Source organism: Phocoena phocoena, chromosome 3, assembly GCF_963924675.1.
Source record: "Phocoena phocoena chromosome 3, mPhoPho1.1, whole genome shotgun sequence".
NCBI lineage: Eukaryota > Metazoa > Chordata > Mammalia > Artiodactyla > Phocoenidae > Phocoena > Phocoena phocoena.
The window spans coordinates 73,207,027-73,220,961 of record NC_089221.1 but is presented as its reverse complement, the minus strand read 5'-3'; the positions used below and the strand labels follow the sequence as shown (position 1 = coordinate 73,220,961).

Below are 13,935 nucleotides of genomic sequence, written 5' to 3'. Positions count from 1 at the left end.
GAGGTACTACCTCACACCAGTCAGAAGAGCCATCTTAAAAAACCTACAAATAACAAATGCTGGAGAGGGTGTGGAGAAAAGGGAACCCTCCTACACTCTTGGTGGGAATGTAAGTTGGTGTAGCCATTATGGAAAACAAAATGGAGCTTCCTCAAAAAGCTAAAAATAGAGTTGCCACATGATCCAGCAATCCCACTCCTGGGCATATATCCAGACAAAACTATAATTCAAAAAGATTTATGCACCCTTATGTTCATAGTAGCACTATTCACAATAGCCAAGAGATGGAAACAACCTGAATGTCCTTCAACAGAGGAATGGATAAAGAAGATGTGGTACATATATACAATGGAATACTACATAGAAACAAAAGGAATGAAACAATGCCATTTGTAGCAACATGGATGGACCTAGAAATTATCATACTAAGTGAAGTAAGTCAGAAAGAAAAATAACATACGATATCACTTATATGTGGAATCTAAAATATGACACAAATGAACCTATCTACAAAACAGAAACAGATTCACAGACATAGAGAACAGACAAAGGTTGCCAAGGGTAGGGGGAGGGATTGTTTGGGGTTAGCAGATGCAAACTATTATATATAGAATGGATAAACAACAAGGTCCGACTGTATAGAGCAGAGAACTATATTCAATATCCTGTGATAAATCATAATGGAAAAGAATATAAAAAAGAATGTATATATATTATAACTAAATCACTTTGCTATACAGCAGAAGCTAACACAACGTTGTAAATAAACTATAAGTCAATTTAAAAAAACTTTTTTTAAAAAGGAGTGAAATTCTGACACATGCTACAACATGGATGAACCTTGAAGACATGCTAAGCAAAGTACACCAGACACAAAGGACAAATATTGTATGATTCCACTTATGAGGTGCCTAGAATAAGCAAATTCATAGAGACTGAAAAGTAGAATAGAGGTTACCAGGGCTGGGGGAAGGGAGGAAAGAGGAGTTACTGCTTAATGGGTAAAGATTTTCAATTTGAGAAGACAGTTCTGGAGATGCAAGTGGTAATGGTGGCAACAGTGTGAATATACTAAATGCCACTGATCTGTATACCTAAAAACAGTTTACATGGTAAATTTCATCTTATGTGTATTTTACCACAATAAAAAATATGGCCTAAAATATGTCAAAAAGTTGGAATCATCTTACTTTTTTTTCCATTCAGAAATGTATCTTCTACTCATTATATAAATACGAGTAAGCAATAACACATTTTTATTTTTAAAAGAACCTTCAAAACAAGAGGAATATATAATTGACAGTATAAGTTAATTTCTCTCGATGTAGTTTCTATGTTTTCTTCAAATAATTAACTTAATTTGCCCATTAGGTACAATGTATTGATTGTATAATCCTGAGTTACATCAGTTAAACGTCAATTTGCACTGCATATTACTTTGTAAACTGTGAAGGAATACATATAAGGTACTGCTATTATATTAAATGATACTTACTTTTCACCAAGAGAGCCACAAGTAACATCAGTCAGTAGAGAAAAGGCAAAATTCTCTGTCACTTCAGTAAAGTGACTGAATCCCCTAGTGTCCTTGCGTTTTGGGTTAACGAGAGCACAAAGAATCTCATAGAAAAGATTTCGGCTTTCAATGCTTAATGCTTGCTTCTTTCCTTCAACAGTTATCTGGAAAAAAATCCAAGTATAAAAATATATGTTCAAAAATAAACTGCTTAAATGATATATATGGTATAACTTGTTCTTTATTACCAGTTACTAACATTAACAAAAATGAAGATGAACCTATGAAGAATTTAAGAGAAGTTAGCATCAAAATCATATTTCAAATACATCTGTACTTTAAAAAGCATAAATAATCATTTTATAAAGAAAAGGCATAATCACTAAAATATCTTCTACTTAATATCTAGATAAAGCCCCAAACAGTTGCATTGGTCACTTAATTTTAACTACAATAATTAACATCACGAGTCAAATTAATCTCACTTTTACACCTACCCCAAGATTCTGTTTTCTTTCGACCAACAACTAAGGAAATAGACACAAGAATATATGTCTATAATAGAACAAAATTTATTCTTATCTGTTTTTTATTAGACAGAAGCCACCACGTATCACTAAATTTCTCAAACATCAAAGGAGAAAATCCTTTTCCAACCAAGAGTAGTCAAGAGCTCCTGATACTCTTAACTTTATTGGTAAGTGTGAGCCTTCCTACCTGAACGGACTGGTTTATTTGTTGTTTGAGGGACAAGGAGAGTAAGAGGAAAATAGCCTTCATGATTTAATTTTTACCCCTCACATGAATGATGGGGGACACATTTTTACTGTCAGAGTAAGCATGGGTGTGAAGCCAATGACTTGTTATTCCACTACACTCTTAGATACCTGAGGAGTCCCTATTAATTCTTCAAAATCCAAATTAGTCATCACTTTTTCTGTGATTTCTACCCCATGCCCCAGCTGCTGGCGTACATGATTACACTCTGGAAGTTGCACATACTTTTACTAATGAACTTATGACAATGTTGAAATGATTTTTCTGTTACTGCTATTAGTTGAGCTCACTGAGAAAGTGGCTCAATATTCTCTATATTTTTTTTAATAACTCTGTAATCTATAGAGTGCCAAGATGATGGCTGAACTCAAGATTTAAGTTTATAAGAGTAGCCATCTTAAAGACAATTAGGAATAATGGAGAATAATACACAGGGTAAAGATAAAAGGTACAAAATGAAATTTAACAAGGTAAAAACTACAATGGGGAGATAGGGAACAGCCCATTGGTTACTAAAATGATCAAACTGAATATGTTAAATGAAAACTAAGCTCAAGAAACACTCCCAGAACTCAGAGAAAATATTACAGACAAATGGGACAAACCTGTAAGATACAACAAGCATATAAAATATTAGGTAAAAGAAAAAAGCAACATAGATCCTTGATAAGCTAAAGAAATACGTCTAAAATGCAGAGTTTGCTTTATTCCAGAGAAAATTAGGAAAAGAAACAACACCAGATGTATTTGGGTGATTTTTAAATATAATTTCAAGAGTTTTTAAAAAATCTTACCAGAAATCAGACAGGAAAGAAATTACTAACAGAGAAATTAAAATTCAGTCTGACATCAGACTTTTTTTGCTAATGAAATGACAGAAGCCAACAGAGCAACATAAGCAGTTTCAAGACTTTAAGGCTGTGATCCAAGAATTCTAGAGCCACTCAAACTTTCATACATATTCAAAGGTAAGAGAAAGTTTCTTTCAGCAAAGCACACAAAAAATAAAACAAGGAGGGAGACCTTCAAGATGGCAGAGGAGTAAGATGTGGAGATCACCTTTCTCCCCACAAATACATCAAAACTACATCTACACGTGGAACAACTCCTACAAGAAACCGACTGAACGCTTGCAGAAGACCTCAGACTTCCCAAAAGATGCCCTCAGGCGACCTACACGCAGAGACGGGGCCAAATCCAAAGCTGAACCCCAGGAGCTGTGCGAACAAAGAAGAGAAAGGGAAATCTCTCCCAGCAGCCTCATGAGCAGCAGATTAAATCTCCACAATCAACCTGATGTACCCTGCATCTGTGGAATACCTGAATAGACAACGAATCATCCCAAATTGAGGTGGTAGACTTTGGGAGCAACTGTAGACTTGGGGTTTGCTTTCTGCATCTAATTTGTGTCTGGTTTTATGTTTAACTTAGTTTAGTATTTAGAGTTTATTATCATTGATAGATTTGTATTGATTGGTTGCTCTATTCCTTTTTCTCTTTTCTATATATAGATATTTTTCCTTTTTCTTTTTTTGTGAGTGTGTATGTATATACTTTTTGTGTCATTTTGCCTACATAGCTTTGCTTTTGGCATTTGTCCTAGGGTTCTGTCTGTCCGTTTTTTGTTTGTTTTTTTTAATATAGTATTCAGAGCTTCTCATCACTGGTGGATTGGTTTTTTTGTTCAGTTGCTATATTCTTTCTTTTTTCTTTTCTTTTATTACTTTCCAATTATTTGATTTTTAATACTTTTTTTCCTTTAATAACTTTACTTCTTTTTATTTTTCCCTCCCTTGCTCCCTCCCTCCCTCCCTCCCTTCCTTTCTCCCTTTTCTTCTGAGCCATGTGGCTGACAGGGTCTTGGTGCTCTGGCTGGGTGTCAGGCCTGTGGCTCTGACGTGGGAGAGCCAAGTTCAGGACATTGGTCCACCAGAGACCTCCCAGCTCCATGTAATATCAAGTGGCAAAAGCTCTCCCAGAGATCTCCATGTCAACGCTAAGACCCAGCTCCACTCAACAACCAGCAAACTACAGTGCTGGACACCCTATGCCAAACAACTACCAAGAGAGGGACACAACCACACCAATTAGCAGAGAGGCTACCTAATATCATAATAAGGTCACAGACACCCCAAAACACACCACAGGACACGGTCCTGCCCACCAGAAAGACTTGATCCAAGCTCATCCACCAGAATACAGGCACCAGTCCCCTCCACCAGGAAGCCCACACCACTCACAGAACCAACCTCACCCACTGGGGGCAGACACCAAAAACAACGGGAACTACAAAACTGCAGGCTGCGAAAAGGAGACCCAAACACAGTAAGTTAAGCATAATAAGAAGAGAGAGAAACACACAGCAGGTGAAGCAGCAAGGTAAAAACCCACCACACCAAACAAATGAAGAGGAAATAGGCAGTCTACCTGAAAAAGAATTCAGACTAATAATAGTAAAGATGATCCAAAATCTTGGAAATAGAATGGAGAAAATACAAGAAACGTTTAACAAGGACCTAGAAGAACGAAAGAGCAAACAAACAGAGATGACCAACACAATAAATGAAATTTAAAATTCTCTACAAGGAGTCAATAGCAAAATAACTGAGGCAGAAGAATGGATAACTGACCTGGAAGATAAAATACTGGAAATAACTATGGCAGAGCACAAAAAAGAAAAGAGAATGAAAAGAATTGAGGACAGTCTTAGAGACCTCTGGGAAAACATTAAACACACCAACATTAGAATTACAGGGGTACCAGAAGAAGAAGAGAAAATATCTAAGGGATATTTAGGGACTAAGAAAATATTTGAAGAGATTATAGTTGAAAACTTCACTAATATGGGAAAGGAAATACTCAATCAAGTCCAGGAAGCACAGAGAGTCCCATACAGGATAAATCCAAGGAGAAACACGCCAGACATATATATATATATATATATATATATATTTTTTTTTTTTTTTTTTTTTTTTTTTTGCGGTACGTGGGCCTCTCACTGTTGTGGCCTCTCCTGTTGTGGAGCACAGGCTCCGGATGCGCAGGCTCAGCAGCCACGGCTCACGGGCCTAGCCACTCCATGGCATATGGGATCTTCCTGGACCAGGGTACGAACCCATGTCCCCTGCATCGGCAGGTGGACTCTCAACCACTGCACCACCAGGGAAGCCCCAAGACATATATTAATCAAACCATCAAAAATTACATACAAAGAAAAAATATTAAAAGCAGCAAGGGAAAAACAACAAATAACATACAAGGGAATCCCCATAAGGCTAACAGCTCATCTTTCAGCAGACACTCTGCAAGCCAGAAGGGAGTGGCAAGACATATTTAAAGTGATGAAAGGGAAAAACGTATAACCAAGACTAGTCTACCCAGCAAGGATCTCATTCAGATTTGATGGAGAAATTAAAACCTTTACAGACAAGCAAAACCTAAGAGAATTCAGCACCACCAAACCATCATTACAACAAATGCTAAAGGAACTTCTCTAGGCAGGAAACACAAGAGAAGGAAAAGACCTACAATAACAAACCCAAAACAATTAAGAAAATGGTAATAGGAACATACATATCGATAATTACCTGAAATGTAAATGGATTAAATGCTCCCACCAAGACACAGACCAGCTGAATGGGTACAAAAACCAGACCTGTATATATGCTGTCTACAAGAGACCCACTTCAGAACTAGACACATACAGACTGAAAGTGAGGGGATGGAAAAACATAGTCTATGCAAATGAAAATCAAAAGAAAGCTGGAGTAGCAATTTTCATATCAGAAAAAATAGACTTTAAAATAGAGACTATTACAAGAGACAAAGAAGGAAACTACATAATGATCAGGGATCAATCAAAGAAGAAGATAAAACAATTGTCAATGTTTATGAACCCAACATAGGAGAACCTAAATACATTAGGCAAATGCTAACAGCCGTAAAAGAGGAAATCGACAGTAACATAATCGTAGTAGGGGACTTTAACACCCCACTTTCACCAATGGACAGATCATCCAAAATGAAAATAAATAAGGAAACACAAGCTTTAAATGACACATTAAACAAGATAGAATTAATTGATATTAATAGGACATTCCATGCAAAACCAACAGAATACACTTTCTTCTCAAGTGCTCATGGAACATTCTGCAGGATAGATCATATCATGGGTCACAAATCAAGCCTTGGTAAATCAGAGAAAATAGAAATCACATCAAGTATCTTTCCTGACCACAATGCTATGAGACTAGATATCAATTATAGGAAAAAATCTGTAAAAAATACAAACACGGGCTTCCCTGGTGGCACAGTGGTTGAGAGTCCATCTGCTGATGCAGGGGATACGAGTTCGTGCCCCAGTCTGGGACGATCCCACATACCATGGAGCGGAATGGCCTGTGAGCCATGGCTGCTGAACCTGCACGTCCAGAGCCTGTGCTCTGCAATGGGAGAGGCCACAACAGTGAGAGGCCCGTGTACCACAAAAAAAAAGAAAAGAAAAGAAAGAAAGAAAAATACAAACACATGGAGGCTAAAAAATACACTACTTAATAACCAAGAGATCATTGAAGGAATAAAAAAATACCTAGAAACAAATGACAATGAAAACACGACGACCCAAAACCTATGGGATGCAGCAAAAACAGATCTAAGAGGGAAGTTCATAGCAATACAATGCTACCACAAGAAACAAGAAACATCTCAAATAAGCAACCTAACCTTACACCTAAAGCAATTAGAGAAAGAAGAACAAAAAAACCCTAAGTTAGCAGAAGGAAAGAAATCATAAAGATCAGATCAGAAATAAATGAAAAAGAAATGAAGGAGGTCCTCACGGTGAGCCACAGCCACCCTCAACCTCCGCAGGAACCCTCCAACACTAGCAGGAAAGAGATCTTCACATAAACAGATTCTTACTGGCTGGTGTGAAGAGTCATTCCAAGAACCGCAATGTGTTGGGTTATCCATCCACCTTTCTTTCAGGCAATAACGTGCCAAATTCTCAGTCCAGGAAGATAGAACCTAATTAGTCTAGTTATCACTGATCAAAATGTCATTCCCCTCTCCTGTGACTGGTTCAGGGGCAGTCAAATGTCCCAGTTCTAGCCAAAGAGCAGTAATAGAGGTCTGCAAGGGGATATCTGGGAAAGATTTTCTTATTCTCAAGGAGACATCTGAAGAGGATATTTCTGCACCTCTGGAGCTGCAGAAACTCATCTTGTGACCATCAAAGAAGCCAGCCTGCAGCCTCACCCACCAGAGGGCAGACAACAGAAGCAAGAAGAACTAAAATCCTGCTGCCTGTGAAACAAAAACCATATTTGGAGAAAGACAGACAAGATGAAAATGCAGAGGACTTTGTACCAGATGAAGGAAAAAGATAAAAGGCCAGAAAAACAACTAAATGAAGTAGAGACAGGAAAACTTCCAAGAAAAAGAATTAAGAATAATGAGTAAAGATGATCCAGGACCTCGTAAAAAGTAATGGAGGCAAAGATCAAGAAGATGCAAGAAATATTTAACAAAGACCTAGAAAAATTAAGGAACAAACACCTAGAACAATAAAGGACAAACAAACGGAGATGAATGATACAATAACTGAAATGAAAAATACACGACAAGGAACCAATAGCAGAATAACAGAGGCAGAAGAATGGATAAGTGACCTGGAAGACAGAATGGTGGAATTCACAGCCGTGGAACAGAATTTAAAAAAAGAATGAAAAGAAATGAAGACACCCTAAGAGACCTCTGGGACAATATTAAATGCAACAACATTCACATTATAGGGGTCCCAGAAGGAGAAGAGACAGAGAAAGGACCCAAGAAAATACTTGAAGAGATTATAGTTGAAAACTTCCCTAACACGGGAAAGGAAATAGCCACACAAGTCCAGGAAGCACAGAGAGTCCCAGGCAGGATAAACCAAAGGAGAAACACGCGGAGACACACAGTGATGAAACTGACAAAAATTAAAAACAAAGAAAAATTATTGAAAGCAACAAGGGAAAAATGACAAATAACACACAAGGGAACTCCCATAAGGTTAACAGCTGATTTCTCAGCAGAAACTCTACAAGTCACGAGGGAATGGCATGATATATTTAAAGTGATGAAAGGGAAGAACCTACAACCAAGATTACTCTACTCAGCAAGGATCTCATTCAGATTTGATGGAGAAATCAAAAGCTTTACAGACAAACAAAAGCTAAGAGAACTCAGCACCACCAAACCAGCTCTAGAACAAATGCTAATGGAACTTCTCTAAGAGGGAAACAAAGGGAAGAAAAGGACCTACAAAAACAAACTGATAACAATTAAGAAAATGATAATAGGAACATACATCTCGATAATTACCTTAAAAGTGAATGGATTAAATGCTCTAACCAAAAGACACAGGCTCGCTGAATGGATACAGAAACAAGACCCATCTATAAGCTGTCTACAAGAAACCCACTTCAGACCTAATGACACATACGGACTGAAAGTGAGGGGATGGAAAAAGATATTCCATGCAAATGGAAATCAGAAGAAAGCTGGAGTAGCAATACTCATATCAGATAAAATAGACTTTAAAATAAAGAATGTTACAAGAGACAAGGAAGGACACTATATAATGATCAAGGGATCAATCCAATAAGAAGATATAACAATTATAAATGTATATGCACCCAACACAGGAGCACGTCAACACATAAGGCAACTGCTAACAGCTCTAAAAGAGGAAATCGACAGTAACACAATAATAGTGGGGGACTTTAACACCTCACTTACACCAATGGACAGATCATCCAAACAGAAAATTAATAAAGAAACAAAAGCTTTAAATGACACAATAGACCACATAGATTTAATTGATATTTATAGGACATTCCATCCAAAAATAGCAGATTACACTTTCTTCTCAAGTGCACATGGAACATTCTCCAGGAGAGATCACATCTTGGGTCACAAATCAAGCCTCAGTAAATTTAAGAAAATTGAAAGCATATCCAGCATCTTTTCTGACCACAACGCTATGAGATTAGAAATCAATTACAGGGAAAAACACATGAGAAACACAAACACATGGAGGCTAAACAATACATTACTAAACAGCCAAGAGATCACTGAAGAAATCAAAGAGGAAATCAAAAAATACCTAGAAACAAATGACAATGAAAACACGATGATCCAAAACCTGTGGGATGCAGCAAATGCAATTCTAAGAGGGAAGTTTATAGCAATACAAGCCTACCTCAAGAAATAAGAAAATTTCAACTAAACAATCCAACCTTACACCTAAAGGAATTAGAGAAAGAACAAACAAAACCCAAATATTAGTAGAAGGAAAGAAATCATAAGATCAGAGAAGAAATAAATGAAATAGAAACAGAAAACTATAGCAAAGATCAATAAAACTAAAAGCTGGTTCTTTGAGAAGATAAACAAAATTGATAAACCATTAGCCAGACTCATCAAGAAAACGAGGGAGAGGATTCAAATCAGTAAAATTAGAAATGAAAAAGGAGAAGTTACAACAGACACAACAGAAATACAAAGCAGCCTAAGAGACTACTACAAGCAACTCTACGCCAATAAAATGGACAACCTGGAAGAAATGGACAACTTCTTAGAAAGGTGTAACCTTCCAAGACTGAACCAAGAAGAAACAGAAAATATGAAAAGACCAATCACAAGTAATGAAATTAAAACTGTGATTAAAAATCTTCCAACAAACAAAAGTCCAGGACCAGATGGTTTCACAGATGAATTCTATCAAATGTTTAGAGAAGAGGTAACACCCATCCTTCTCAAACACTTCCAAAAAATTGCGGAGGAAGGAACACTCCCAAACTCATTCTACCAGGCCACCATCACCCTGTTACCAAAACCAGACAAAGATACTACAAAAAAAGAAAATTACAGACCAATATCACTGATGAATATAGATGCAAAAATCCTCAATGAAATACTAGCAAAAAGAGCTTCCCTGGTGGTGCAGTGGTTGAGAGTCCACCTGCCGATGCAGGGGACACGGGTTCATGCCCCGGTCTGGGAAGATCCCACATTCTGCGGAGCGGCTGGGCCCGTGAGCCATGGCCGCTGAGCCTGCACGTCCGGAGCCTGTGCGCCACAACGGGAGAGGCCACAACAGTGAGAGGCCCACGTACCGCAAAAAGGAAAAAAAAAAAAAGAAATACTAGCAAACAGAATCCAACAACACATTAAAAGGATCATACACCATGATCAAGTGGGATTTATCCCAGGGATGCAAGGATTCTTCAATACACGCAAATCAATCAATGTGAAACACTGTGTAAACAAACTGAAGTATAAAAACCATATGACCATCACAATAGATGCAGAAAGAGCTTTTGACAATATTCAACACCCAGTTATGATAAAGTGTCTCTAGAAAGTGGGCATAGTGGTAACTTACCAACAACAAAATAAAGGCCATATACAACAAACCCACAGCAAACATCATTCTCAATGGTGAAAAACTGAAAGCATTTCCTCTAAGGTCATGAACAAGACAAGGACGTCCACTCTCGCCACTTTTATTCAACATAGTTTTGGAAGTCCTGGCCACGGCATTCACAGAAGAAAAAGAAATACAAATTGCAAAAGAAGTAAAACTGTCACTGTTTGCAGATGACATGATCGTATACATAGAGAATCTTAAAGATGCCATCAGAAAACTACTAGAGGGCTTCCCTGGTGGCGCAGTGGCTGAGAGTCCGCCTGCCAATGCAGGGGACACGGGTTCGTGCCCCGGTCCGGGAAGATCCCACATGCTGCGGAGTGGCTGGGCCCGTGAGCCATGACCACTGAGCCTGTGTGTCGGGAGCCTGTGCTCTGCAATGGGAGAGGCCACGACAGTGAGAGGCCCGTGTACCGCAAAAAAAAAAAAAAAAGAAAACTACTAGAGCTAATCAATGAATTTGGTAAAGTGGCAGGACACAAAATTAATGCAGAGAAATCTCTTGCATTCCTATACACTAATGATGAAAAATCTGAAAGAGAAATTAAGGAAACACTCCCATTTGCCATTGCATCAAAAAGAATAAAAAACCTAGGAATAAACCTACTAAAGGAGTCAAAAGACCTGTATGCAGAAAACTATAAAACACTGATGAAAGAAATTAAAGATGATATAAACAGATAGAGAGGTATATACCACGTTCTTGGATTGGAAGAAGCAACATTGTGAAAATGACTATACTGCCAAAAGCAATCTACAGATTCAATGCAATCTCTATCAAATTACCAATGGCATTTTTTACAGAACGAGAACAAAAAATCGTAAAATTTGTATGGAGACACAAAAGACCCCGAATAGCCAAAGCAGTCTTGAGGGAAAAAACCGGAGCTGGAGGATTCAGACTTCCTGACTTCAGAGTATACTACAAAGCTACAGTAATTAAGACAATATGGTACTGGCACAAAAACAGAAATACAGATCACGGAACAGGATAGAAAGCCCAGAGATAAACCCACCCACCTATGGTCAACTAATCTATGACAAACGAGGCAAGGATATATACAATGGAGAAAAGACAGTCTCTTCAAAAAGTGGTGCTGGGAAAACTGGACAGCTACATGTAAAAGAATGAAATTAGAATACGCCCTAACACCATAAACAAAAATAAACTCAAAATGGATTAGAGACCTAAATGTAAGACTGGACACTATAAAACTCTTAGAGGATAACATAGGAAGAACACTGACATAAATCACAGCAAGATATTTTTTGACCCTCCTCCTGGAGTAATGGAAATAAAAATAAAAATAAACAAATGGGACCTAATGAAATTTAAAACCATTTGCAAAGCAAAGGAAACTACAAACAAGACGAAAAGACAATGCTCAGAATGGGAGAAAATATCTGCAAACAAATCAACAGACAAAGGATTAATCTCCAAAATATATAAACAGCACATAAAGCTCAATATTAAAAAACCAAACAACCCAATCAAGAAATGGGCAGAAGACCTAAATAGACATTTCAGTTGAATGGATAAAGAAGATGTGGCACATATATACAATGGAATGTTAGCCATAAAAAGAAACAGAATTGAGTTATTTGTAGTAAGGTGGATGGACCTAGAGACTCTCATACAGAGTGAAGTAAGTCAGAAAGAGAAAAATAAATATCATATGCTTACACATACATATGGAATCTAAAAAAGAAGAATAATGGTTCTGAAGAACCTAGGGGTAGGACAGGAATAAAGACGTGGATGTACAGAATGGACTTGAGGACACTGAGAGGGTGAAGGGTAAGCTGGGACGAAGTGAGAGAGTGGCATGGACTTATATATACTACCAAATGTAAAACCAACAGCTAGTGGGAAGCAGCTGCATAGCACAGGGAGATTGGCTCGCTGCTTTGTGACCACCTAGAGGGGTGGGATAGTGAGGGTGGGAGGGAGAAGCAAGAGGGAGGAGATATGGGGATATATGTATATGTATAGCTGATTCACTTTGTTATAAAGCAGAAACTAACACACCATTGTAAAGCAATTATACTCCAATAAAGATGTTTTAAAAATAATAATAAATAAATAAAACCAAAAAGGCTATTCATGTAACCCTTGGTTTGCAAGGGTGCTGTTCTCAGCACATTATACTAACTTCTCTAATTTTCACAACATTCCGGTGAGGAAGATGCTAGTGTTATTTTGCTTTGTTTCCAGATAAGGAAACTGAGGCAGAAAGAGGATGCCTAGCTTTTCCAGGGAGACAGAGATGATGAACAGCCAATCCCAGGAGGCACCTGTGACAGCCACCCTTCCCTGACTCAAAACATCCCCCCATTTGCTTGTCCTAAAATAACAACACAGACTGACTCAGTCTGCAGACAATTCAGTCAAAATTATTGCAAACATGAAACACAAAACCAGGTAGGAAAATACAGAGCCAAGTCTATATCATCATTTGTATGATTATATAAATCAAATGTAAAAAATAATTATTGAAATATAAGATATATAATATTAAAAAGTATATGATAAAAAGAAATATGCTGGCTCTAAATAGCCAGTTTACATAAACAGCAATAAAAAGAACTCCCCAAATTATCAAAACTGTCTTTCGAAAAAGGGGAAAACCTGAATCAACCATGGGGAAAACTTTAAAAACTGTCAGGAGAGAAACAAAAAAGTGGCGGACGTTTATGGGAAAGGAGGGTCTATCAAAGTTTCACAGAAGAAATTATTCCTGTGGTTTTTCAAGTGTCCTAGAACACAAAATTAGAGGCAATGCCTCCTGACTTGTGTTTTACCAAGCTTCAATGACCTGGAAACCAAAACCCAATGAAATTAAAAATTTGCATATCAAATCCAGCAGTCTTAAAAGACAAATACTATTATTAAAGCAAATGACAGCATTTTAAATAATTTTCACTGCACCATACCTATGAAAATCAAGGGATAGATTATTATGTCATGACAAAAATTTGCCCAGAACCACAGCTGAGTTTTATCCAGAACATCTTTATAGTGAGTCATTTAAGGTTGTTGCTCTTTTTAGCACAGTAGCTGTTTCTACTGAACATAAATAAGTAGTCACTTCTACTACTAACTAAACAATAACTAAGATTTGTTGAGTTCTTCCTATAAAGAAATATATAGCATAAAGCAGATTTTGTTTCA

At 37.4% G+C, this 13,935-nt stretch overlaps 1 protein-coding gene across 1 annotated transcript in view; it reads right to left on the bottom strand.

Annotated features, from left to right (window-relative positions):
- Nucleotides 1-13,935, bottom strand: part of ADGRV1 (adhesion G protein-coupled receptor V1) — a 542,990-nt gene that overhangs the window by 305,558 nt on the left and 223,497 nt on the right. Inside the window, exon 79 of the mRNA XM_065873671.1 lies at nucleotides 1,496-1,680. Within this exon, the coding sequence (XP_065729743.1) occupies nucleotides 1,496-1,680 (185 nt within the window). The remainder of the gene's footprint in view (nucleotides 1-1,495; nucleotides 1,681-13,935) is intronic.